The following is a 27,194-nucleotide window of genomic DNA, read 5'->3' on the forward strand; positions in this document are numbered from 1 at the left end:
CGGGCGGGCCGCGGCCCGGGCAGCGGGGGACCGGCCGGGACCCCACACGGTGAGACCAGCGCCACGCTCCCGTCCGGCCCGGGGGGTGAGGTGAGGAGGAGAAAGAGGAAGAAGAGGAGGAGGAAGAGGAGGGAGGAGGAGAGTCCGGCTGCTTGCCGGCCGGCTCCGGGAAGGGAAGCGGGGCCGGGCCTCGCCCCAGACCCGCTCAGCCCCCCCCACCGGGGCACCAGGCCCCAAAGCAGCACCAGCAGCAGCAGGAGGAAGAAGCCCCCCCCCCCCCCCCCCCCCGTGCTATCTCTCGGCTCTCTCTGTGTGGCTGATATATCCATGTATGCTTAGAGAGAGACATGCGGAGAGAGAGAGAGATCGATGGGGGTGGATATATGTAGATGGGGGTGGATATCTATTATAGGTGTGTGTGTATAGAGAGAGAGAAAGAGAGAGAAGTAGATGTGTGTGTGTGTGTGTGTGGAGAGAGAAAGAGAGAGAAGTAGATGTGTATATATATGTGTGTGGATGTGTGTGTGGAGAGAGAGAGAGAGAGATGTAGATGTGTGTATATATGTGTGTGGATGTGTATATGTGTGTGTAGGGAGAGATGTAGATGTGTGTATATATGTGTGTGGATGTGTGCGTATGCATATAGAGAGAGATGTATGGGTAGATATATGTGTAGGTGTATATATGTGTGTGTGTATGTATATATGGAGAAAGAGAGAGAGAGATGTATAGTTGTATAGATAGATATGTGTGTAGGTGTATATATGTGTGTGTGTGTATATAGAGAGAGAGAGATGTATATTTGTATAGATAGATATATGTGCATGTGTATATGTGTGTGTATAGAGAGAGAGAGAGATGTAGGTGTGTATGCATAGATATATGTGCATGTGTATATGTGTGTGTATATATAGAGAGAGAGATGTAGGTGTGTATGTATTAGATATATGTGCATGTGTATATGTGTGTATAGAGAGAGAGAGAGATGTATATGTGTATGTGTAGATATATGTGCATGTGTATATGTGTGTGTATATATATATAGAGAGAGAGAGATGTATGTGTGTGTGTATAGATATATGTGCATGTGTATATGTGTGTATAGAGAGAGAGAGAGATGTATATGTGTATGTATAGATATATGTGCATGTGTATATGTGTGTGTGTATAGAGAGAGAGAGATGTATATGTGTATGTATAGATATATGTGCATGTGTATATGTATGTATATATAGAGAGAGATGTATATGTGTATGTATAGATAGACGTGCATGTGTATATGTGTGTGTATAGAGAGAGAGAGATGTATATGTGTATATATAGATATATGTGCATGTGTATGTGTGTGTGTGTATACGTATGTATGTGTATATATAAAGAGAGCAAGAGATGTGTATGTGTATATAGAGATATATGTGCGTGTGTGTGTGTGTGTGTGTATATAAAGAGAGCAAGAGATGTGTATGTGTATATAGAGATGTGTGTGTATATATATAAAGAGAGAGAGAGATGTATATGTGTATATATAGATGTATGTGTATATGTGTGTGTGTGTATATAGAAAGAGAGAGAGATGTGTATGTGTGTATATGTATATATGTGTGTGTGTAGAGAGAGAGAGATGTAGATGTGTATATATGTATATAGATGTGTGTGTGTATATGTGTATATATGTAGATAGGGGTGTGTGTATGTATTTAGATGTGTATGTGTGTGTATATGCTATATATGTATGTGTGTGTGTGTGTATGTGCGTGTGTATGCCTGTATGTGATCATCCTAATAATGTCATTTGTTAAGTGCTTGCTATGGGGCGCACACTCTTCTGAGCGCCAGGGGAGGTAGAGGGTCATAGGGTTTTGTCCCACTTGGGACTCACGTTTTTTAAATCCCCATTTTTAGAGATGATCATAATGATGATGTTGGTATGGGTTAAGTGGTTACTATGATTTTAAATGTCATGTGTTAAGTGGTGGCTATGGGGCGAGCTCTCTCCTAAGCGCTGGGGGAGGCAGAGGGTCATCAGGTTGTCCCACTTGGGACTCACTTTTTTAAATCTCCATTTTTAGAGGTGATCATAATGATGATGTTGGTATGGGTTAAGTGATTACTATGTGCTAAGCTCTCCCCTAAGCTCTGGGGTAATAATAATGTTGGTATTTGTTAAGCGCTTACTATGTGCAGAGCACTGTTCTAAGCGCTGGGGGAGATACAGGGTCATCAGGTCGTCCCACGTGAGGCTCACAGTTAATCCCCATTTTACAGATGAGGTAACTGAGGCACAGAGAAGTTGAGTGACTTGCCCACGGTCACACAGCTGACAAGTGGCAGAGCCGGGAGTCGAACCCATGACCTCCGACTCCGAAGCCCAGGCTCTTTCCACTGAGCCACGCTCACAGCCTTCTTCCCCATATTTACAATGATAATAATGTTGGTGTTTCTAAGCGCATACTATGTGCCGAGCTCTCTCCTAAGCGCTGGGGGAGGTCATCAGGTTGTCCCACTTGGGGCTCCTAGCCCTCATCCGCATTTTTACAGATAATCATAATGATAACGTTGGTATTAGTTAAGCACTTACTATGTGCCGAGCTCTCTTCTAAGCGCTGGGGTAGGTAGAGGGCCATCAGGTTGTCCCACTTGGGGCTCACGGCCTTCATCCCCATTTTTACAGATGATGATAATATTGTAGTTTCTCAAGTGCTAAGTATGTGCCGAGCTCTCTTCTAAGCGCTGGGGTAGATAGAGGGTCATCAGATTGTCCCACTTGGGCCTCACAGCCTTCATCCCCATTTTTACAGATGATAATGCTGGTGTTTCTTAAGCGCTTACTATGTGCCGAGCTCTCTCCTAAGCGCTGGGGTAGATAGAGTGTCATCAGGTTGTCCCACTTGGGGCCCACATTTTTAAATCCCCATTTTTACAGATAATCATAATGATGATATTGGGATTGGTTAAGCGATTACGCTGTGCCGAGCGCTCTTCCAAGCCCTGGGGTAGATAGAGGGTAATCACGTTGTCCCGTGTGGGGCTCACATTTTTAAAAATAATGCTAATGTTGGTATTTAAGGCCTTACTATGTGCCGAGCACTGTTCTAAGCACTGGGGTAGATACAGGGTAATCAGGTTGTCCCACGTGAGGCTCACATTTTTTAATCCCCATTTTTACAGATAATAATAATATAATAATGATGTTGGTATTTGTTGAGCGCCTACCATGTACAAAGCACTGTTCTAAGCGCGGGGGTAGATGCAGGATAGTCAGGTTGTCCCACGTGGAGCTCACATTATTTAATCCCCATTTTTACAGATGAGGTCACTGAGGCCCAGAGAAGTTAAGTGAGGTGCCCAAGGTCACACAGCAGACAAGTGGCAGAGCAGGGATTAGAACCCACGTCCTCCAGCTCCCAAGCTCGGGCTCTTTCCACTAAGCCACGCTGCTTCTGTATGTATATATAATAATGATGGTATTTGTTAAGTGCTTACTATGTGCAAACCACTGGTTTAAGCACTGGGGTTGATAGAAGGTCATCAGGTTATCCCACGGGGGGCTCACAGTCTTAATCCCCATTTTACAGATGAGAGAGCTGAGGCACAGAGAAGTGAAGTGACTTGCCCAAGGTCACACAGCAGACAAGTGGCGGAGCGGGATTAGAACCCACGTCCACTGGCTCCTAAGCCCGGGCTCTTTTCACTAAACCTGTGTGTGTCCCTGTCCCGGTCCGGCTGTGGAGTCACAGTCAACACAGAGGCTACCGATCGACCCGTTGCTCCTCACCCCATCCCGTTTCGGGGAATAAAACAAATTGGAAAAAGCGGGGCTGAGGAGTCGGCTGGGAAAACTGGGTGGGTTCGTCCTCCCTTCCAACACCCCCCAGGCGAGCGAGAAGGGACCACGTCCAGTTCCCATCTGTGTAAGCAGTGTGGCTCAGTGGAAAGAGCCCGGGCTTGGGAGTCAGAGGTCATGGGTTCTAATCCCGGCTCCGCCGCTCGCCAGCTGTGGGACTTTGGGCGAGTCACTTCACTTCTCTGGGCCTCAGTTCCCTCATCTGGAAAATGGGGATTAAAAAGCTGTGAGCCCCACGTGGTACAACCTGATCACCTGGTATCCCCCCCCTCAGCGCTTAGAACGGTGCTTTGCACATAGTAAGCGCTTAACGGATACCACCATTATTATTTTTCTTTCCCAGCGCTCAGTACAGGACCCCGTCGTGGCTCAGGGGAAAGTGCACGGGGTTGGGAGTCAGAGGTCGTGGGTTCTAATGCTGGCTCTGTCACTCGTCAGCTGAGTGACTGTGGGCAAGTCACTTCACTGTGCCTCCGTTACCTCATCTGTAAAATGGAGATTAAGACTGTGAGCCCCATGTCGGACAACCTCATTACCTTGTATCTCCCCCAGCGCTTAGAACAGTGCTTGGCACATAGTAAGTGCTTAACGAATGCTATCTTATATACTGTAAGTGCTTAATAAGTGCTATTACTACCACCCCCCATGTCTCCCCCATTTTTCCTTCTCCCTTTTCCTGCCCTACTTTCCCACTTGCCCCCTTTCCCTTCAGCGGTTGCTGCAGCCCATTTGGGCACCCAGACTCTGGAGATGAGAACATCTGTTGTTGGGGAGCGATCGTCTCTATCTGTTGCCGAATTGTACTTTCCAAGCGCTTAGTACTGTGCTCTGCCTACAGTAAGCACACAGTAAATACAATTGAATGAATAAGAATAATAATATTGGTGTCTGTTGAGTGCCTACTGTGTGCCAGGCACTATATTAAGCGCGGGGGTAGATACGAGTTCATTAGGTTGGACTCGGTCCCTGTCCCACATGGGGCTCACAGTCTCGATCCCCATTTTACAGATGAGGGGGAACTGAGGCCCAGAGAAGTGAGGTGACCTGTCCAAGGTCACACAGCAGACAAGTGAAGACCAGAGAAGCAGCATGGCTCAGTGGAAAGAGTCAGAGTCTGGCTTTGGAGTCAGAGATCATGGGTTCGAATCCCAGCTCTGCCACTTGTCAGCTGTGTAACTGTGGAGAAGCAGCGTGGCTCAGTGGAAAGAGCACGGGCTTTGGAGTCAGGGCTCATGAGTTCGAATCCCAGCTCTGCCACTTGTCGGCTGTGTGACTGTGGGCAAGTCACTTAACTTCTCTGTGCCTCAGTTCCCTCATCTGTAAAATGGGGATGAAAACTGTGAGCCCCACGTGGGACAACCTGATTCCCCTATGTCTACCCCAGCGCTTAGAACAGTGCTCGGCACATAGTAAGCGCTTAACAAATACCAACATTATTATTATTATTATTAAGTCACTTAACTTCTCTGGGCCTCAGTTACCTCATCTGTAAAATGGGGATTAAGACTGTGAGCCCCACGTGGGACAACCTGATTACCCTGTGTCTAGCCCAGTGCTTAGAACAGTGTTCTGCACATAGTAAGCGCTTAACAAATACCAACGTTATTAAGTGGAGGAGCAGGGAGTAGAACCCATAATCTTCCGACTCCCAAGCCCCGGGCTCTATCCACTAGGCCATGCTGCTTCATCCCCCTTCCCTGGGATCGCTCCTCCCCTTAAGTCTTCATCCTTTTATCCTTCTCCAGTCCCCCTTCCCCACCCCCACACCCCCCAAACACACACACACACTTTCAGAATCTGTGGGAGACTGAAGCCGAAAAACCTGAGACAATTCCAATTTATTTTACGTTTTAGGTGTTTTGATGTCCCGGGGACGGATGAGTAAAAGGTGAATTACGGCTGGATAGTTGTATATACGTTGATATCATCCTCCACAGCCTAAGCGGATAACTTTTACTGTCTCCCAAGAACTTAGTGCTGGGCTCTACACACAGTAAGTGCTCAATAAATACCGTAGATCTGATTAATTTTCCTCGGTTGGAGTTGAAGGAATCCTTCCTTTCCCTCCCCTAAAGTTAAACAGAATACTTTCTGACTTTAGATGTGAAATGGCATGATTGTTCCCAAACGAGATAGATGGTGCAACAGTTTCTTCAGAGTGCACAGTTTGGCAGGCAAGTAGAGTTAAAACAACTTCTCTTGTGTTCAGAAATATGTCAGAGGATATAACTGGAGCATTTTCTTGCGCTATGAAAGGCCTGGTGCTCTATCAAAGACTCCTTACTAGTTTTGTTGTACAATATGCCACTAGACATTTCAAAGATGTGAGAATTTTGACATTTTTGTTTAAAATTAATCCACTTAACTTCCTCTTGAAATTGTAATTTCAATTATGCCCTGGTGAGTTTGTGATATATATATATATATTTCTGCAGACTTTATAACGGGATTCAAATTTCCAGATTTTAGAAAATAGACCAAATGTCAGCAGGCAGTTCAGTAAGTTGATATCAGTAGCTTTTTCACAGTTGCCCCCTGTTAGAATTTTCCAAAGGAGTTCAACGAGTGATATAGCAAAAAGAAACAACAGCGAGCACTACTTTGTGGAGGATTAAATGTAAGATTTTGAAGGTTGTTCATTTTTAGCATAGAGACTCTAATTTAGCTGAGTCACTGTTGTTCTATTAGCTGGGTTGTTTTCCTCAACTCTTGAAGGAGTTTAGCTAGTGATGATCATATGATGTTTATTTTGCTAAATCTTTTTACCGAATTCGTTAGCTTTTTTGAGTCTTTGAAGGAGTGAGAGTTCCCGCTTTATAATGAGTCCTCCACTCTCCAAACTGGTATGTTTAGGTAAGTGGTGTGATTTTCTTGTTTGTTGAGTGGTTTAGGGGGAATGGTGATGTGCATATGGGGGTATTTTATGAGAGACATCGAGACTTCAGTTTGGCATATTGAGACATGATGGTGGTGCATTCATACTTCATACTTGGTCATCCGGTTTCCCAGTGAATGTCTGGTATTTTTTTTTAAGAACATTCAAAAATTGTAAACAGAGTCATGAGACTTGGTTTCTATTCATGCTCAATAACTGAATCACTCTGGGAACTTGGGTGAGTCACTCCACCTAGCTGTATAGTACTTGACCATTTGGATAAAGAGAAGGATGCTTGTCAAACTACTGTTTGTAAAGCTAAATTTTAGATTTAATGGCACTCTCCAGTTCAAGAGATACTCTTTACCGTAGTTTCAAATTAAATTTGAGTAAAAGCAGATAAATTTAGCAATAAACTGCTTGGTTATTATATCAAGATGTCTTGTATGGTTATAACATATCAAGTTGTATAATCTTTGGACTTGATTCAAGATATGTAAGCACCATCAGTGACTTATGCCTAGAACAGTGAGAGGCCTCCCTGGATATAAAGTAAATTGTATTGATGTTTTACTTAAAAATTTAGTCAGTAGGATGCATAACCTATTAGAAAATCTTTTCTAATATGCTTCTAGCGTATCAAAAGTCTGTGTAAAGCAATTGAGTAAATTGGAGAATATAAATTTTTTACTTAAATGTGGATTTATAAATAGGAATTAGATTCTAGTTACCATGTTCCTAAAAGTAAAACTTTAAATTTTTTAGCTTCAGTATGTTTGGGATGTTTATTAAGTATTCTGTAAGTACAGAGCCAAAAAGGAGAGAACTTTGATATTTCTTAAGGGAATGTTAAGGTGAAAATACTGCTTGGCAGACCCTTGCTCAAACGTTAATGTATAAACGTCTTTACCGCCTCATGTTTAATTGCCTTCGTCAGACAGCCTTCAGAGAGCAACAGAATAAGGTTTTGTTTTTCAAGGACAAATTTTGCAATGGTACAGTATAACACTTTTAAGTTAGGAAGGTAGTTGTCCTCGTCTACCCATGCAGTTCTTCAATAACTCATACTTTGACTACCTTATTGAATAACTTGCTTTAAGGGAATGGGAGGATGTTCTTCTGACACTGATCATCTGTTGAGGTAGAATGAAATATGTTGTCACAAGAGCGGTTGTGTGATGTGAGCAGCATCAGTTGAGAAGCACGAACTTACTCTGACATAGGTTTTCCTACTGGGGGGGGGGAGGCGTTCCTCAAAAATGTAACCCCCATGTTATTAGAGAACTCAGTGTCCTTTTCTTTTTATCTTTTTGAATTTGGTAAATTAGATGGGGGAAACAGTGTAGACACCTTTTAAAATATTTTGTTAAATGTTATTTTCAAGTGATCTTCTTCCCTCAGTTCTCCTCAACATGAGAAGCAGCGAGGCTTAGTGGAAAGAGCGTGGTTTGGGAGTCAGAAATCGTGGGTTATAATCCTGGCTTCACCACTTGGCTGCTGTGTGACCTTGGGCAAGTCATTCAACTTCTCTGGTCCTCAATTCCCTCATCCGTAAAATGGGGATTAAGACTGTGAGCCCCTTGTGGGACAACCTGATTACTTTGCATCTACCCCAGGGTTTAGAACAGTGCTTGGCACATAGTGAGCACTTAACAGATACCATCATTACTGTTATGAATTTGTCATAAGGTGATGATTTGAATAAGTTGGTGTTCCAATTTAGCAATCCTTACCCAGGGGATATAATGACTGTAGGTGTTAGTGAATTTTGATTAATGATATTTATGATTAGAAATTCATGTCAGATTAAATAGTAGAGCAACATTGTATGGGACTACTTCTGATTTTGTCCTGTTGGTAAATTGTGTGCAATATTGGAAGTATTTGAGAGGCCTTGAAGTGATCTGAAAGGACTCATCCACTTAAATGTGTGCATTGATTTGTGCTTTCACTGATAGTCTTTTGAAAGGCTAACAATATTCCACTGGGCTTGAATGTAGAGTGCTTAACTGACCAGTTCACATGTCATCTGTGCCATTGTTAATAGTAAAGAGTTTTGCTGGGTATTATCTGCATCTTCAAGCAGATACTCATGTGGTGATTTACTTCTCAAACTATATCTAGAATAGGTTGTAGATTTCTCTCTGAAGAGTACAGTGTTTGTTTAAGAAGATGTGTCTGGAAGGAAAAGTACTTTTATGTCTCTCTGGTACCTAAACAGATATTATGGCTCTTAGAGTTCATGGAGGAGAATTGATGGACGTTTAAGGGGATTGGTTCTAGGAACTATCCTGTTTCCCATAAAGCAGCATTAATTGTAAGCCTGGATATGTATTCTGCCTTGTCCCCTTCTTTGTAAAAGATTTGAAAGACATCTGAAAATTAGATTTTTTTTGGTCATACTGCTTTTTTTGGTCATACTACTTTGAGTTTATCCATGTGCCTTGCCTTGAAGCAGTGTGACTAAGTGGATAGGACATAGACCTGTGGGTCAGAAGGACCTTGGTTCCCATCCCAGCTCCACCACCTGTCTGCTGTGTGACCTAGGGCAAGTCACTTCACTTCTCTGGGACTCAGTTTCCTTATCTGTAAAATGGGGATTAAAACTATGAACTAGGTTCCAACCTGATTAACTTGTATCTACCTCAGTTCTTAGAACAGTGCTCGGCATATAGTAAGCGCTTAACAAGCACTATTATTATTATTACCAATTCAGATAGTACCAATATAAATACCACAATTAGTATAAGTGTACATTAGCCAAATCTCAAATATTGTGTATTACCAGATTTCTAGCCAGTGTCTGTTATCAGGGCAGCATCCTTCCCCCACAGCACACACACCTCTCTATAGGTAGATGCACCACATGCCTGCCAAGCAGAAATATTTTGATATTATTTCTGCTTCACCAGATTAATGCTCTTTTCTCTTTGGATTTTAAAAAAAAGTTTGGAAGCACTTTGGAAAATTTTGACATCTTAAGAAGAAATTTTAAATCCATTAGAGTAACAGTTTACTTGTTCTTCCTGTGCTTACCAAAATATTTGGGCAGCAATTTGTGTCAGGAGATAGCTTTAAATCCCATTGTTTAAGGTGTCAAAATTAGCAACCCTCATGTCTGAGGTAGAAAAATACTGCATTATGCCTTAAATCTTTTTTTGGTTTCTTCTTTAATAGTAGGCTGCTGCAGGAGGGTATTCTAGAGGAAATTAATGAATGATTTTAAACTTTTAGAAAGGCTTGCTGTTTAAAAAAAAAATTCAGTGTTTTGACTTTGGAAAAATCTGGTATAGTGGTCCTTTGAGTTACTGAAATTCATTTTAGCAATTATATTTTAATTTTTCATTAAACTGCATTTGAGTAAGCAGTCTTGGTATCAAATTAACTTGCTATGTCCTGTACATCACCTAATGTTCAATGTTAAATCTGTCAACAAGACTCCAAGTATCCAAAGGATGCAAAGCTCTGTACTAGGCACTTCGGGGAGCATGCTAAAGATAGTCCTTGTCTCTGTCCTCAAAAAGTTTGCAGTTTTTAAAGGCGAGATGAGATGATAAATTAAGGACATTAAATTACGTGTCGCAGAGAGGTTCTTTAAATCGTATTTAAAGACATTCATTGATTGGGACCTGTTTGAATATTTGCAGTGACTATTTTTAAAAGTAACCCAGACATGACTAGAGAGAGCAAGGGCCCAATAAGTGTCAGATTTTAAGGAGCCCAGTGTTCTGTTCTCTCTTGCTACAATTTGCTTCTGCCCTCCTGTGCTCAGAGATGTCAGGAGCAGAATGGGACTAAAACCTGATAACTAGTTGGAGAACCTATTCTGAACATTCATTCAGTCGTATTTACTGAACACTTACTGTATGCAGAACACTGGAAGAGTACATTATAAGTCAAAGAGTTTGATTGGTTCCCTATATTTTGAAGGGTGTGTAAGTTCAGCTTTCCAAACTGCATGCGACAAAAGGTATCACATTGGCACAACGTTTTAGTTCTTTGACATATTTGAAAAGTATGCAACACTTGAGTTTGTTCTCTTTAATCATTTTAGATGACAGCAAAATCCAAATTAGAATTACTAGCTAAATAGAACTTGTATGTTTGGTGTAGGAGTATGAATGTGCTTCTAGGGCTAGAGTGGGTCGAATTTGAGGAAATGGTTTCAAAGTAACAAAAGAGTTTGATTAGACAATAAGAAACATTCCTGCTTGGGAGAGTGTAATGAGAAAATGTTTTAAAGTAACAAAAGATTTGGATTAGACATTAGGAAACATTCCTGCCTGGGATAGTCTAAGGGAAGAATTCTGATTATCAGAGGTCCTAATAATGATAATAATGGTATTGTTAACCATTTACTATATGTTAAGCACCGAAGTAGGTGTAAGGTAATCAGATCTGACAGACTCCCTGTTCTACATAGAGTTCACCATCTAAAGAGAGGGCAGAACAGGTTTTTAACCCCCATTTTAGAGATGAGGAAACTGAGGCACAGAGAAGTTAAGCGACCTGAGCTCCCCCCTTTTTCCCTCTGTTCCCTCTACCCGCCCCTTCACCTCTCCGCAGCTAAACCCTCTTCTCCCCCCCTTTCCCTCTCCTCCCCCCCTTCTCCCGTCCCACCCCCTCAGCACTGTACTCATCTGCTCAACTGTATATATCTTCATCACCCTATTTATTTTGTTTATTTTGTTTAATGAGATGTACATCACCCTGATTCTAATTATATGCCATTGTTTTTATGAGATGTTCTTCCCCTTGACTCTGTGTATTGCCATTGTTCTTGCCTGCCTGTCTCCCCCGATTAGACTGTAAGCCCGTCAGAGGGCAGGGACTGTCCCTATCTGTTGCCAACTTGTACATTCCAAGCGCCTAGAACAGTGCTCTGCACATAGTAAGCGCTCAATAAATACTGTTGAATGAATGAATGACCAGGCCAAGATCATACAGCAGGCAAGTGATAGAACCAGAACTTGAAACTGGATCTCCCGACTCCCAGTCTCATAGTCCTTTCCCTAGGCTACGTTCTATCTCTGGAGATGTTTAAGCATTGTGTTCTCAACCTGTTGAAAAAAAGTCTGTGTTCATTATTTTTTTTTTCAATACAGTACTCAGAAGCAGTGTGGGAAGTAGCGTAGCTTAGTGGAATAAGCATGGGCCTGGGATTCGGGAAACTGTTCTAATCCTGGCTCCACCATTTGTCTACTGTGTGACCTTGGGTTAATCATTTAACTTGTCTGTCCCTCTGTTTCCTCATCTGTAAACTGGAGATTCAATATCTGTTCTCCCATATAGAGACAGGAACTATGCTTTAATTATCTTGCATCTACCCCAGTGTACAGTACAGTGCTTGACAGATGGTGAGAGCCTAGCAGATTCCATTATTATTAACTTTTACTACTAAAACAGCAGCCATATGACTTTAATCACTGTTTAATCAGCCTTCCTGTTCTCCTATCTTGGAATAGCAATGGTGAATGGGTGAAATTACTCTCTATATCTCTGCACTTTACATTTCTGAAATCAAAAATTCCTCCTCATCCCCACGTTAATGGACTATACATTTATAGTGTGAAGTTTGTAGTGGATTATTAGAGGTCAAGTTAGGGAGTCTTACTGGAACATTTGAAGTCACACCATTTCTTCAAGCTTTCTGATGCCGCTGTCAGAGCAGAAATCTAGGCTAAACAGACCATTTATCTGACCTAGCAATACCATTTCTCATAATATATGACTTTATCTTGGGTGGTTTTAGGCAGTCACTTATCTGAAGACTTGAGTCTAGGTAACCTTCAGAGATCTTTTGCAACTCTGATTCTTTGGCTTAAAATAGCATTTTTAGAAACATAACTTTTTTTTTGTTAGAAGTCCTAATAAAGCATGCAAATCATATGTAAAATAAGTAGGTCTGCATTATAGAAAGATCAGTAATTTTTAGATTTTGGTACAGAAATCACCAACATCATGGACTGTCTACCATTTATTTATAGTGATTGGTACTTTTCTTTTTTAGGGGGAGAGAAGGTAGTTGGAGGAGAGTGGTTTCATGTCCCTGTTTGCAGCCGGAACTGTAATAATCACTGACTTTGCTACTTTTAAAAGCTTTTCACTTTTAATAACAACAGCTGTTTGGAGTGGCTGCTATTTTAACCCTTTGAATTATGTCAAGTTTTTAAGAAATGTTCTGGCTGATATGATCAGCTGACTGTTGATGTGTACAATAACATCAAGTGGCCCAACAAATTCTGAGAGCAGTGGTAACCTCTTTGGAACTGAATGTATTTTTAGGTTTCTCTGCTAGTAACAGTCCAGCTTATAGACTTCATGTCAGATGGACTCTGTCTAGTTGTTGACATTGCATAACAAGAAAGTACAGCTGTTTTCATGGTATAATCACTCTTAGATTTCATATGCTTACTAAAGTTTTCAAGTAAATAGCTGTGTAAATTACAAATGTTTATTATTAGTCACTAATGTGAGCTGTTCTCTAAGTGACTTGTCATTCATATAGCATAAAACCTGTATTTTGCACATATAATAATAATAATTGTGGTATTTGCATAGCAGTTACTATGTGCCAGGCACTGTATTAAGCACTGGGATGGGTACAAGCAAATCAGGTTGGACACAGTTTCTGTCCCACATGGGGCTCACAGTCTTAATCCCCATTTTACAGGTGAAATAACCAAGGTCCAGAAATGTTGTGACTTGCCTAAGGTCACACAGAAGTCAAGTGGCAGAGACAAGAACACAAGTCCTTCTGACTCCCAGGCCCATGCTCTGGACTGGACCATACTGCTGTTTGTATTTTTTAAAAAAGGGTAAAGGACAATGTTATGACTTTTCAGTGCTGGCAAATGCAAAGGCTTGTAGAGGTTTTGAGGTTACCATAGTTCCATCACTGCGTTTTCAGACTATCCAGAGAAAGAATTTCATTAGGTACAATTCAGTCTAGATCCCTCTGGGAGACCCCTAGTCCATTGGAACCCAAGAGGAAATCTGAGGGGGAAGTGGGAGCCCCCTGAGTCTGTCTTCTCACCAAATTCTTATACTATCCTGAATCTGTCAGGGGAATAGGATAGGGCCTTCGCTTCTGCCTAATTTTGGCAATTTGACTATATTCTGCCAACAGCGGAAAATCTGACACTGGATCTGCACCAAATTTCCTTTAAAAGAGAAGTTGAGGAATAAACATTATGCTGTTTAATATTCAAATCATTTTTCTGTTTATTTTTTGCCTAGTTGTGTTTAAGCATTATTTATGTCTTTTCTCTACTTAATCTTTTAATGCAGTTTTATTATTGAATTTGTGGTCTATTTCCCTGGCACAAATGCAATGCTATAAATGTTAGTGCACATTTGTTTCCTTAATCAAGGAGAAGATAGGCAGGTTAAGTTGTAGCATGAAAATTTTGTTTCAGTGGTGAGGAAAACTAAATTTGGGTGAAAACCAGTTTGAAGGTTGAGTGACTTTTTTTTTTTTTTTTTTACATGGCAAGCTTAATTCAGTCTAGCTCCTTCGAATTAATTTTATGAGAAGATGAAAGGTTGAGGAGAGACCTACCTTAAGCTCATTATGGGCAGGGAAGGTGTCTTCCAGCTCTCTTGTATTGTACTCTCCAAAGCGCTTAGTTCAGAGCTCTGCACACAGCAAATTTTCGATAGCATTGATGATGGTAATAGGTGGAGGGAGAGACCACCTTTGTGGTCCATACCTTGTCCTTTCAGGTGTAGACCAGAATTGACTGTAAAACACAGTACCTATACAGGTTTCTCATCTTAGGTTTCTTGCCATATTTCAGAATCTTGGACTATCTTGCACGGTGCGCTGTGGAATTTCCCCTTGGTCAAATTTACTTCTTGGAAGTAAGCTAGAGATTTTGTGGACAGCACTGATGTCAGAGTCCGAGTCTTAGGAATGACGGGAGAGATGTGGTCTTAAGACTATCTACCGCAGCGCTTAGAACAGTGCTCTGCCCATAGTAAGCGCTTAACAAATACCAACATTATTATCATTATTATTATTAAGACTACAGGATCAATAAACTGCATGAGGAATTGATTACAGTAAATAATTGTTTGCACAGGGCTAATCTGATCCTCTCTTCCCTGCCCATCATGATTGTGTTGGGGCAGAGAGTTCAACAGGCAAGTAGGCAGGCGGAGACGTAGCACAATGCCAAACTCAAGGAAAAGTTTTTCAATGCAAGACTCATGTATTGCAAAAGTAATCGCAGTATAGCCCAGGAAGTGGTTGTCTTAATAACCATTCTGGTCTTAGCTGCTCACGTTAGCCATTTTTAGGATTCCTTTTGGACCTGTCCCTATCAAGAATGTCCTAGGTGGTCTTGGGTCAGAAACCTTCGTTGAGTCCCGGTAGACAGAATCAGGACTAGAATCCAGGTCTCGTGTTCGTCACTGCGCCCACAACAAGGAGAAGCACTGTGACTTGATAGAAAAATTCATTCATTTATTCCCAGTTTCAGCCACACCCCAACAATACAACCAGGTTGTTTCTTGAGAATGTAGTTGTCATGAAAGGTTGTATTGTTGGTGGTTTTCCCATAGTCTTACATATAATAGTTAATAGTCATTTCAGAATACACTCCAACATGATTGCCAAGGCTACTGGACCCTCTCTTTTCACCTGCCCTGTTCTTAGAGACTTTTTAGTCCCCACATATGCCAGGATTATTTTTTCTTCGTTTGAACTGTAGCCATTACAACAGCTGTTGATGCAGGTGTGGTGGCTGCCGCGAGCTTCTCCTTGCCTGCTGTAGCCCCAACTTCCCACCTGAGCCGCAGTGGCAGCGTGGGGAGTTGGAAGGGCACAGTGTCATCCCTTCGATGCCCACCCACCCAATCTGTCCTTGACCCCAGTGCCAGAGCTTTGGCCAGGATGGGAAACCCATATCATCTGCTTCTACCACACTCCAGACACTTGTCACGGTCATCTACCACTGCCCCACCTCCAACTTTCTGAACCATTTTGATTCCTTTCTCACATTCTTTCTCTTTATTCTCATGCAGAGAAACAGTGTAACCTAGACCTGAGCTCTGCCACTTGTCTGCTTTGTGACCTTAGACAAGTAACTTAACTTCTCTGGGCCTCAATTCCCTCATCTGCAGAATGGGAATTCAGTACTGTTCTCCCTCTTACCTAAATTTGATAACCATGTGGGACCTGATTATCCTGTATCTACCCCAGCACTTAGTACAGTGCTTGGCACATAATAAGTAATAATAAGTACCTAATAAATGCAACATTTTATTATTATTATTATTACCTAAGTTTCTCTCCCCTCCTTGAGAACATCCACTTTCCTACCCTTCCCATATCACCTGCTCACTGTCACTTGCCCTTTCAACTAAAGAATTTTTTTTAAGTTGAACTGCCCTATTATGTAGAGATGACTTGCTGGGAAGGGAATAAATCAGGGAAGGTGTTCTGACTTTAAAAGGTTTTTGAAGATGGGGGAGACTGAGGTCTGGCAGCTGTCTGTGGATGGGGAGGCAGAAATTGTCCTTATATGAGGGAGAACAGGTATTTAATCCCTGTTTTGAAGTTGAGGAAACTGAGTCGGGATTAGAACTCAGGTCCTCTGGCTCCCAAGCCATGTTTTATCCACTAGACCGTGCTGCTTCCTTGTGCTGAGTAATGTTTAAAAAAAGTGATCCGGGCTGGACTAAAGGGAGAAGTGGCTGGAAGTTGGGAGACCAGTGAGTAGGTCTTCCAAAGTGCCAGCTTACTTCTAGGAATAAACTTGGACCCCTGTGCAATTTCTTTGGATAATAAGCATTTGGAATCCTTTGGATCAAAGCCCAAAATGACACAGTCCCTTCCCTCAAGATCTTAAAATGTACCAAGCCCAAATGTGGTAGAAAAGTGGTCTAAGTACTGAGCCTTAATCATATAACAGAGTTGAATGTCTTGAGATGGAATGTTGGGGTGGGCAGAGTAAATTTTAAGCCTTCATCTTTAGAATTAAAATAGTCTATTCAGAATTAAGGATTCAGTTAATCACAGATAGGGTTTTAGCCCCCAGAAACTTGTGGGAATTAAAATTAAATTGAATTTTCATATCATCTAAAGGAAATACCAAAACTTGACCCAGGAGAGGTAGAAACCTTCATAAATTATGAATTCAATGCCCAAATTGCACACGTTGATGTACTGCAAATCTCAGTAGGTGTGTCTAGGGATGAGCAGGTTAGTAGTTGGAATTGTTCTTAATAGACCTCTGATATTTAAGTCAACACTGCTACATTAGGGCCTCTGGCCTGCCTATTCCTTTAATGCCGTCTATATCTCAGAGAGAATACCACTGATTGAGATCAAAGAATGACAGTGGTGCTGCCCAATTTACTATCCACCAGTTCCTTCACTCAGGACCTAGAATCTTCTGTAATTCTTGAGAGGAGATGACACTATTATGTCAGAGCACATTTAATAAGATTTTGATACATTAACCAGAGGACCTTACTGTGCTTTCACTGGCTTTAGGATTTAATCCTTGAGGCCAAGTTACTTACAAAAGTAATATCCATGTTAACTTCTGGGAACAGGATTGCACATCCCCAGGAATATTTCAGGACTATTTCATGTAATAGGAATGGTTGGCAATTGAAACTTGAAATAAACAAACAACCTAAAAGGGTCACAAAGTCATAATCAGGTCTATGAATAGAATGCAGTGATCAAGATTTCCAGGGTCTGTGATCTTGCTGTTTAAAATTTCCTTTTTCAAAACAAGGGATTTCTGTGGAAATTTGAAGACTAACATTTTAGTAATTTAAAAAATGTAAACTGAGGAATTCAGTAATTATCTCTCCCCGTCCTACTTAAACTGTGAACTCATGTGTGATAGGGACTGTGTCCAATCTGATTTACTTGTATCTATCCCAGTGCTTAGAACAGTGCTTGACAGATAGTAAGTGCTTAACAAAAATTTTTTTATTATATTTATATAGGTGGCAAAATTATCCAGAACTTCTTGAAGTTTTATGACTATTTAAATACTGTACATTTTTAAAAGATTCACATTTTCTCCCACTCGAAGCTTGGTTTTAAAGAGAAAATGGGGTGATGGAGAATGTGTTCTAGACTGGTTCACAGTTTTTAGACCTTTAAAATGACAGAGACATACTTTTAGGAAAGAAAAAAAAAAGGGTCCCTTTTTTTTTTTTACTCCTTACTAAAAGTGTATGTGAGAACAAGCTATTTTTGCTTTGTTGATTAATAACATTCCTCTCTTTTTGCCTACTCCTAAAATGAAGTCATAAATCTAATGACTGTTGTTAGGGTCATCATGGAGATTTTGAGGATAAGTTAGTATTGTTGGCCATTAGAAATCAAATTCAGTGCAGATCTTTTGAAATAAAAATGACTAGTCTTTTTTCTTTCATTAACTACAAAGAAAGTGATGGTTAGTTGTGTTATTACCTGAGCAATGGGCATAGGAGTCACTGTTGTTGATGAAACTTTAATGCTAGAAAATCAAATTTTGCTTATCCTAAGACATGAGATTTTATTATTGTGTTTGTGTATGTGGAATGAATAGGTTTGGGAAAGTAAAGATGGGGCAGATTTAAGTTAGTGGTAAAATCTTAATATGAACCCTTTGTGAGTATGAAGTTTTATGTCAAGTTGTCATAGGACCAGCAAACTGACCAACATTGTACATGGTAACACGAGTGTTACTTCCCAAGGTTTAGTCAGGAAAAGATGTAGGAGCAGGGGAGGGAGCAAAAGGGGAAGGAGTGAGCCAGCCAGGTTGGGGTGCCTCCTGGAAAAGATGCCCCCTCACTCACCCCAACCCTTGTGACCCTGGAAACCTGGGGCTCTTTCTGGAGTTCTCCTGTATGGTGGAAGTAATAGGGACTCGTCTTTACTGTTTTGTATTGGTATTTAGGGCTATTTTAAGGCTGGAGGGTCCTGGTTAATAATATTCCCCAGTATTCTTTCCCAGTGCTTAGTAATAATAATGTTGGTATTTGTTAAGTGCTTACTATGTGCAGAGCACTGTTCTAAGCGCTGGGGGAGATACAGGATGATCAGGTTGGCCCACGTGGGGCTCACAGTTTTAATCCCCATTTTACAGATGAGGGAACTGAGGCACAGAGAAGTTAAGTGACTTGCCCACAGTCACACAGCTGACAAGTGGCAGAGCAGGGATTCGAACCCATGACCTCTGACTCCAAAGCCCGTGCTCTTTCCACTGAGCCACACTGCTTAGTAGACTGCTCTGCATGCAGTGAGCCCTTAATAAATATTATTACTGTAAATATGTTCTTTTTGCTGAGAAGAGTATACTTCAGTCAGTGGTATTACAATGTTTTCTGTATGCAGAGCACTATATTAAGTGCTTGGGAAGGTACAATACAGTTGGTAGACTCAGTCCCTGCCCACAGTGAGCTTACAGCCTAGAGGGGGACACAGATATTAAAGTACCGAAAGGGGAAATGGTAGAGTGTAAGGATATGTACATAAGTGCTGTGGGGCTGAGGGTGGGGTGACTGTCCAGTGTTTAAGGCGTACAGATCTGAGTGTATAGGTGGCACAGACAGGGGAAGGTGGCTAGGGGAAATGAGGGCTTAGTCGGGACAGACCTCTTCTAGGAAATATATTTCTTAAACACATGTCTGATTGTGTTTATAACCTTCATAACCCTGCCAGATTGGGTCTTCCTAATGTCATTAATCCTAAATGCTCCCAAAGTAGATTATTTCTATTTCCCAGTAAATTGATTACAGTATTCATTTAATTATCCAGTCTAACATCCAACTCACTTACTGGAGGAAATAAGAGTCCCGATAATGAAACAGCACCCTTGCTGACAAACTTCCAAGCTTGAAGATCAGAAACCTCTCAACTCTGCTCAGGAGTGGCACCGTGGACATGCTGTGACGACACAGCCAAGCTGAAGAACCGCTGACCGCTGCCAGAGCGATCAGTCAGCTGAACCTAGCACACCTGAGCCGAGAGGTTTCTGACTTTGATGGTCAAGACTGGCACATCTTCAGCTCAGGCATACTGCCTGAGAAGCAGATGTAGTATATCTCCCAAGCTGAGAAACCTTCAGGGTTGGCAGCAAGGGCGGCCATGCCAAGCAGGGCTGGACACTCAAATCAAACCCTGCTCAGGCACAAGCCCCACTCAATGCCGTAACTCACCCGGCAAGGCCAGAAACTCCTGGCTTAAGCACACCGCCTTTCCCAGTTACTCGAGAGTGTATTGTATTTCTGGGCTTGGGTGTCCTTTGCAGATAAAGCCAGTGCAACTTGATATGCAGCTTGATTGGCTCCTTTTAATTCTTTTATCCTTCTTCCTCTTTTCTCTCTTCCAGCTCCCCTAAACTGAAGTCACCACTATGGAGGAAGATCAGCAGCACTCCCACTGCATCAATTGCGTTAGTCGGCGGTGCATGACCCGGCCAGAGGCAGGGATTTCCTGTGACTTGATTGGCTGTCCGTTGGTTTGTGGAGCGGTTTTCCACTCGTGCAAAGCGGATGAGCATCGCAGTCTGTGCCCACTCGAACGAGTGCCGTGCTTAAACAGCGGTTTTGGCTGCCCTTTCACAATTGCCCGAAACAAAGTTGCCGAACATCTAGAAGCATGCCCTGCGAGTGTAGTGTGCTGTACAATGGAGTGGAATAGATGGCCAGTCAGCTATGCGGACCGGAAATCCTACGAAAATCTTAGCAGAGATGTCGATGAAGTAGAACAGCTAGATATGGCCCTGGCACTCCAGGACCAGCGCATGCTCTTAGAATCCCTCAAAGTAGCGACCATGATGTCAAACACAACTGATAAAGTAGCGGAATCGAGAGAACAAATTTCTGTTAAATCAAGCGTCCCCGACATACCCCACACTAATGGCTTGGTGTCTGTTGAAGAATCCTATGGGGCGCTTTATCAAGCCACTGCAGAAACTACCCGAAGTTTGGCGGCTGCGTTAGATATCCTGAACACTGCTACCAGAGATATCGGTATGTTGAATACAAGACTGTGCGCTACCCCACGTGAGATAGATGAAGAACAGGAGGCCACGGAGAGCTTCCAGAGTAAAAACTCAAAAGATCATAAATACCCCGTTGAAGATGATATGGGAGCAGTTGGTGGAATTCACCACAGTGTTTTGAATCCAAGTTTCCAGGGAGGGCCTAACGGCTGCAGTGACTCAAATATAAGCTTTGACGGCACTTCTGCTTTGTGTAATGGCTCATATGTAGAAAACAGGTGTTCAGAGGTGATGGACCAGAATGAGAGTTCAGGTATTCATGAGGCAGAACCACCCAGCGTGGCAAATGGTGAATGTATGTCTTCAGAAGAAGGGACTTCGAAGTCTTTCAGCTCACTCCCGAGATCACCGCAATTGAAAGGTGTGGTACCATCCAGCCCTTTGCCCAATGGCAGAGTTCAACCTATCCCCTTGCTGGAAGACAGAAACGACGAGGAGATGGAGAAGAAAGTAGAACAAGAGGGATTGAGGAACACAGATGTCTTATCTCTAATTCGCCGCCAGCCATACAGATTCCCTCCTAATTCAAGTTGGTTCCAAGATAAAGCAGTTGATACATCAGACCTGGAGATTGCAGAAGACCCCATGGGTCTTCAGGGAATAGATCTAATCACAGCTGCTTTACTCTTTTGCCTAGGAGATTCTCCAGGAGGAAGGGGAATATCTGATAGTCGTGTTGTCGATGGCTATCACATTGACTTTGGAACTCAGACTTTTTCCCTTCCATCTGCAATACTAGCCACAAATACAATGGTTGGGGAAATAGCTTCTGCTTCAGCTTGCGATCACGCCAACCCACAGCTGTCAAACCCAAGTCCTTTTCAGACACTTGGTCTGGATTTAGTCTTGGAGTATGTGGCTAGATATCAAACCAAGCAGCGTTCAATGTTTACATTTGTTTGCGGACAGTTATTTAGAAGAAAAGAATTTTCTTCTCATTTTAAGAACGTGCATGGTGACATCCATGCTGGGCTAAATGGCTGGATGGAACAGAGGTGTCCGTTAGCTTATTATGGGTGTACCTATTCTCAACGTAGGTTTTGCCCCTCGACACAAGGAGCAAAGATTATACACGACCGCCATCTGAGATCCTTTGGAGTCCAGCCTTGTGTGTCTACAGTATTAGCCGAGCCTGCCAGAAACTGCTTGTTGGGTTTGCACGGTGACCATCTAAGTAGTCTTCCTTTCGAGGTCCTACAGCATATTGCTGGATTTCTGGATGGTTTCAGCTTGTGCCAGCTTTCGTGTGTTTCACGGTTAATGAGGGACGTATGTGGCAGCCTTCTTCAGTCCCGCGGAATGGTCATACTGCTGTGGGAAAAGAGGAAGTATCCTAATGGAACTTCATCATGGCAGATAAAAGAAAAGGTGAGTTCACTCTTAATTTTATGGCAGCGGGGAGAGGGAAAGCGAATGTACATTAGCTGCTCTGTGGCAGACCACTTCTGTTGAAAAGCTGAAAAAGTTAGAAAAGTTTCTTTGCACAGGAGGGTAGGGTGATTTTACAAGGAGCTCATTGGCTTAGCTACTTTGATAATCTTTGCCTGTGTTTCTGGAGCTGCTCTTGAAAGGCTGTAACCACATCTCCATCTATATGCAAAACTGAACTCTTAACCCTCCCTCACAAACCTCTGTACCCAACCTGCCCCACAATTTAACCTCACCACCCACCATCCGCCCTGTCTCTCAAGACTGTAACCTTGATTTTTGTCCTTGACTCCTTCCTCACTTTCAGACCCCATAATTAGCCCATCACCAAATCCAGTTCTCCATTTGACTCTTCGCTGGTCTCCCTGCCTCTACACACTCCCCACTCCACCAATGCTGCTTGTATCTTTTGTCTAAAACTCTGTTCGGCAAATAATAATTCTGCTATTTGTTAAGCGCTTACTGTGTGCCAGGCACTGTACTAAGCGCTGGATGCCCCACACCTCAGAAACTTCCAATGGTTACCCATTTCTCTCTGCTTCAAGCAGAAGCAAACTGGAGTGGTGGTGATGGTACCCAAGTGCCGAAGGTGATGTGGAAGTGCCAAAGTGGCAGTGATAGGGTGGGGAGATGAGATTAATCAGAGAAAATCTCATGGAGGAGTTGTAATTTCAGAAGGGCCTTTGAAAATGGGAGAGTGTGATCTGCCGGTGTTAAAAGGGAGGGAGTTCCAGGCAGGAGGGAGCAAGAGGTTAGCAGTGGGAGAACTGAGAACAAGATGCAGTGAGTAGGTTGGCTTGAGAGGATTTTGAGTTTAGGGCAAAGTAGAAAATAGAGATAAGTAGAAGGGAGAGAGTTGAATGAGTGCCTTAAAGTTAATGGGGTGGAATTTCTGATTGGTGCAGAGGGATGGACACCCTTTGGAAGATTTTTGGGGACCAACTCTGTTATATATTGTCCTCTCCCAAGTGCTTAGAACAGTGCACTGCATACAGTAAGAACTCAATGAATATGATTAAGTGGGGAGACATGTACAGAGTGATGTTTTAGGAAAATGATGTGTGTAGGGGAGAGACTAGAGGCAGGAAGCCAGTCGAGTGACTGATGCATTAGTCAAATTGAAATATGGAATTGATAAGCTATCACAATCGGAAGTCTGGAAAAAGTGCAGAAGCAGGTAATAGGGAAAATCAGCCCAAACATATAGTTACTCTGTGCAAAGCGTTGTGCTAAGCACTCGAGAAAGTAGTGATAGACATAGAAACAGGCCTTGCCTCTAAGGAACATAGAATCTAAAAGAAGGAGAGGAAAATGAAAGTTGGAAAAGCTTAGGATGCTTTTAGCATTTAGTACTGTGCTCTCTTTCACTAAGTACTCAATAAATACTTTTTGATTCTATCTCAAAAAAATGAAGGCCGAGAATACATGATTGAACTTTATAAAATCATGAAGGGTTTGGAAGGGTGAAAATGGAATTTTATATTTTTCACCAAATCCCAGCAGATGAGGATTAAGGGTATCTTTTGAAATTTCAAGATGTAGGGTTGAAAATATAAAATGGATAACTCTCACAACAGGTTGTATATATATGGAGAATTAATTTTCAAAATGAATTATGTAGGTAAAAATAGGTTCAAGGAGAGATTAGATGAAATAATGGTGAATTGATCCATAGTAGACAAATAGGCGGTGGTTGGCATTATTACACTGTTCTTTGAAGCATCCTTTAATGGCATTGTTGCATACAGAAGTCTGGATTATATATACACCCATAAATATCCATGCGTTTATGTATATTTAACATGCATATGTGTATATAATATTTGCAGTACATAGTAATTTAACGTGCCCATGTCACATTTCAGTTTAACTAGGGATAGGAAAAATTACAGAAATCAGAATAATTCTTGGACAAATTCAAGAGTTCCTCAAAATAGTGATGGGTATTATCTCTGGGCAAATCTAGTTGTGTATAGTGTGATACAAGCATGTGAATAAATTTCCATGAGGTATTTGGTTTAATTAAATAAACCCTCAGTACAATTTATAAAATTTTTAAAAATGCTTCTTATAGCAAGTACTCATATACAAAGATAACATATGGCCCATGAGTTAGAAAATTGCATTTGTTCTCTCTTTGAGGTTTTCAAAATAGGCAGCTTTTAATATTTCCCATTTTTTTGTAAACATTTGGACATTCACAGTGATGTAGACTTAAGAGGAGCTGAATTTTTATCATTTGTTAATATTCCATCTATCTGTATTTTTTTTATTCCATCTATCTGTATTGTTACTGTATGGAAATGTTTATTATGAGTCTCTTTAAATGAAATTACTTGAATCTGAAGTAGAGTTCTTTTCCAGGTATGGCGATTCAGTACTGCATTCTGTTCTGTCAATGAATGGAAGTTTGCTGACATCATGAGCATGGCTGACCATTTGAAGAAATGCAGTTACAATGTTATAGAGAGAAGGGAGGAAGCCGTCCCCTTGCCATGTATGTGTGTAACCCGGGAACTCACTAAAGAAGGACGCTCGCTGCGTTCGGTCTTGAAACCTGTACTTTAAATATGGTCACTCCACTTGCACATACACTCAAGCACCTAATGTAACCTCCGTGTAATATGTGACACTTTATTAATGTACTAAAGACAATGTCTAGTTAAATCTCTTCTGTCACTATGTATATAATGTTTTGAAGTGACATTTATTTTTTATAAAATAAGTACTGTTTAGTTGGAAGAATGAAAATTGCCTTAATGTTTGAAATGTTTGAACTTTTTGGAACTTGCTGGACAGGGTAGGTTTGGTTTTTTTTTCATAAGATTTGTTCTTCTGACTCGCCATTGCCCATATCTTAGTGGATAGATTTTTTTCAGAATTTGTATTTGAATGGTGTGCTTATTTCAGATCATACATTTTAGAAAGACTTATACTGACAAGATCCTGACCAAACAAATAATTTTGTACTGGTTTCCTGCAAGGTGTTACCTGTGTATTAATAAGCAGATGTTTATTCAAGTTTGCAATATTTCTCTTTTAGCTATGAACACTAAATTTAAGCACTGCCATGCAAATTTGAGGAAATTTTTCAGTTTTGCTTTGTGCTCTCCCTATAAGTTGTTGATAGACAAATGACTTGGGATGTGCACTTTAAATGACTTCATTTTTTAAAATGATATGACTATATGGGAATATATTTTTATTATAATATATTTTGTGATAACCTGCAATGGCGGGTTATTCTCGTGTACTTCCAGGAGTCATACTTGAGAGCAAACATTCTTTACACCTAATGTCCGGCTACTAATCACATTGTGGTAACGAGTTAAAGTTAAAAATAAGGAAGATTAACAACTTATTTTTAAGATCATTGTTTACTTCATTTGAATCTATTCATGGTGTTGTGTATTCTGCTATGGATGGGAGAGGGATGAAGGAACATGCCTCATTTGAGAATTGAAAATAAGCAATATCAGATGCCTAATATTAATATTCAGAATGCAGCAGCTAATGAAAGGGCTTCACCTGTTGAATGTTTTTTTTTGTAAATCATATTGTTGCATTTTTTGACTTGTTGAACTGCCACTAGAATGACTTGAAGGGGTATTCAAAAGTACCGGTGCACAAGATAAGCTGTCTCTCAATTGCATAAATCTATCTTAATGCATGGCCATCCTTTCAGTAAAATGTCTCCCCACAGTCTTCAAAAACAGGAAATAAAAATAGCATCATTTTGAACAAAATGTAATGTTTGCTAAAACATACCTTGGCGATATTATTAATTACTAGAGTATTTCAGTATAGCTTGCAGGTTGGTTTATACTGTTACTTGCCTGAAGTGTTTAAAGTAGAAATAAGAATGTATCGGCAATTGGGAGAATTAACTGGAAAGAATGTGAAATGAACAAGTTCTATTCTAATTTTATCTCAGTAAATTTTTGGCATCTTCTGCTCCTGAAATGGAGAGAAATAATTATAATACTTGTAAGTTCCAAAAACTTAAATGTGTTTGTTTTCTTCCTCTTCTGGGAGCCTGTTTGAGAGAGCTGCATTTTTCTCTGGATATTTCCTGGGTTTGTGAAGGAGGGAAAAGATGATACCAGTTGGTTCATTGCTGGACTTCCCCTGAAACCGTGAAGCTTATCAGTGGAAAGCAGCTTCAGAATGATCCTTGTGGATTTCTTATATGCAATTTTGAGAATTTCTTGAGTCCCAATTACTTTAGGCTTAAAACTAGCCAGAGAGGCTCTTGCCTAGGCTTTTCTGATTGACTTATAGATTGTGATTTTTATTCAGGGAAGACCTAGTACATTCAGGCTGCACTCTGTTTAAACTTCTTCCCTGGGTGATTGACATTCAGTTCGGGAAAACCCATTCTTGTATTAGGATGCTGAGGACTCGGAGTGTGCTATAGTATTTACTCCGTTCTTGATACCCATATATGGCAGTCAAGCTGTGCAGAGGCATTCCTTGGCCCCTGGAGAGGAGTTCTGCAACTGCTGAGGCTTGTTTTGGCTGGATTGGGCCCGTAGTACACTTGAAAAATGTCACAGTCGAAAAAGCAATCACCTTTTCTTCAGTCATTTGTCAATAGTACAGTACATTCAATACTCAGTACATGCACTTTTGTTTTTCAGATATCAGCTACTGAGTTGCATACATTTCTTTTTCTATTTTTAATTAATAAAAATCCAGAGCTTTTAAAATTTCATTTTTGCCTTTTAAAATGCTGGAGATGCAGAAAGTGGATATAGCTAGGCTAACACAAGCATTGCCTTTCTTCTTCATTTTGAGCTTACACAGATTCTGAAATATGTTTGGTGGGCAAACAAGACCTCTGAGTTTACATATGCCCGTGAGATGAGTTTAGAAGTTTCCACCTCATTACACTTCCTTTGCCACGTATTTACAGCTATTCCTATTACTTTTGTTTTGTGTGAACCACCGTACTACCTTGTTAAAATGTTTGTTTTCATCACTCTGCATTCTGTTAAAATTTTAATAAAATTAAAGTGGTGTTTCTTTA

General features: G+C 41.2%; 1 protein-coding gene across 3 annotated transcripts; it reads left to right on the forward strand.

Moving 5' to 3' along the window:
* Positions 1–27,194, forward strand: FBXO30 (F-box protein 30). Of its 3 annotated transcripts, none has more exons than XM_029057846.2 (4): positions 1–90; positions 5,699–5,837; positions 20,063–22,105; positions 24,530–27,194. In XM_029057846.2, the coding sequence occupies exons 3-4, from the start codon at positions 20,087–20,089 to the stop codon at positions 24,731–24,733; spliced, it is 2,223 nt and encodes a 740-aa protein (XP_028913679.1). In that variant the 5' UTR covers positions 1–90; positions 5,699–5,837; positions 20,063–20,086; the 3' UTR covers positions 24,734–27,194. The 3 variants fall into 3 exon arrangements, with proteins under 3 accessions (XP_028913679.1, XP_028913680.1, XP_001507111.1); XM_029057847.2 differs by having other exon boundaries at positions 10–49; XM_001507061.4 differs by lacking the exons at positions 1–90; positions 5,699–5,837 and adding an exon at positions 6,613–6,697.

This window comes from Ornithorhynchus anatinus, chromosome 2, assembly GCF_004115215.2.
Source record: "Ornithorhynchus anatinus isolate Pmale09 chromosome 2, mOrnAna1.pri.v4, whole genome shotgun sequence".
NCBI classification, from domain to species: Eukaryota; Metazoa; Chordata; class Mammalia; order Monotremata; family Ornithorhynchidae; genus Ornithorhynchus; species Ornithorhynchus anatinus.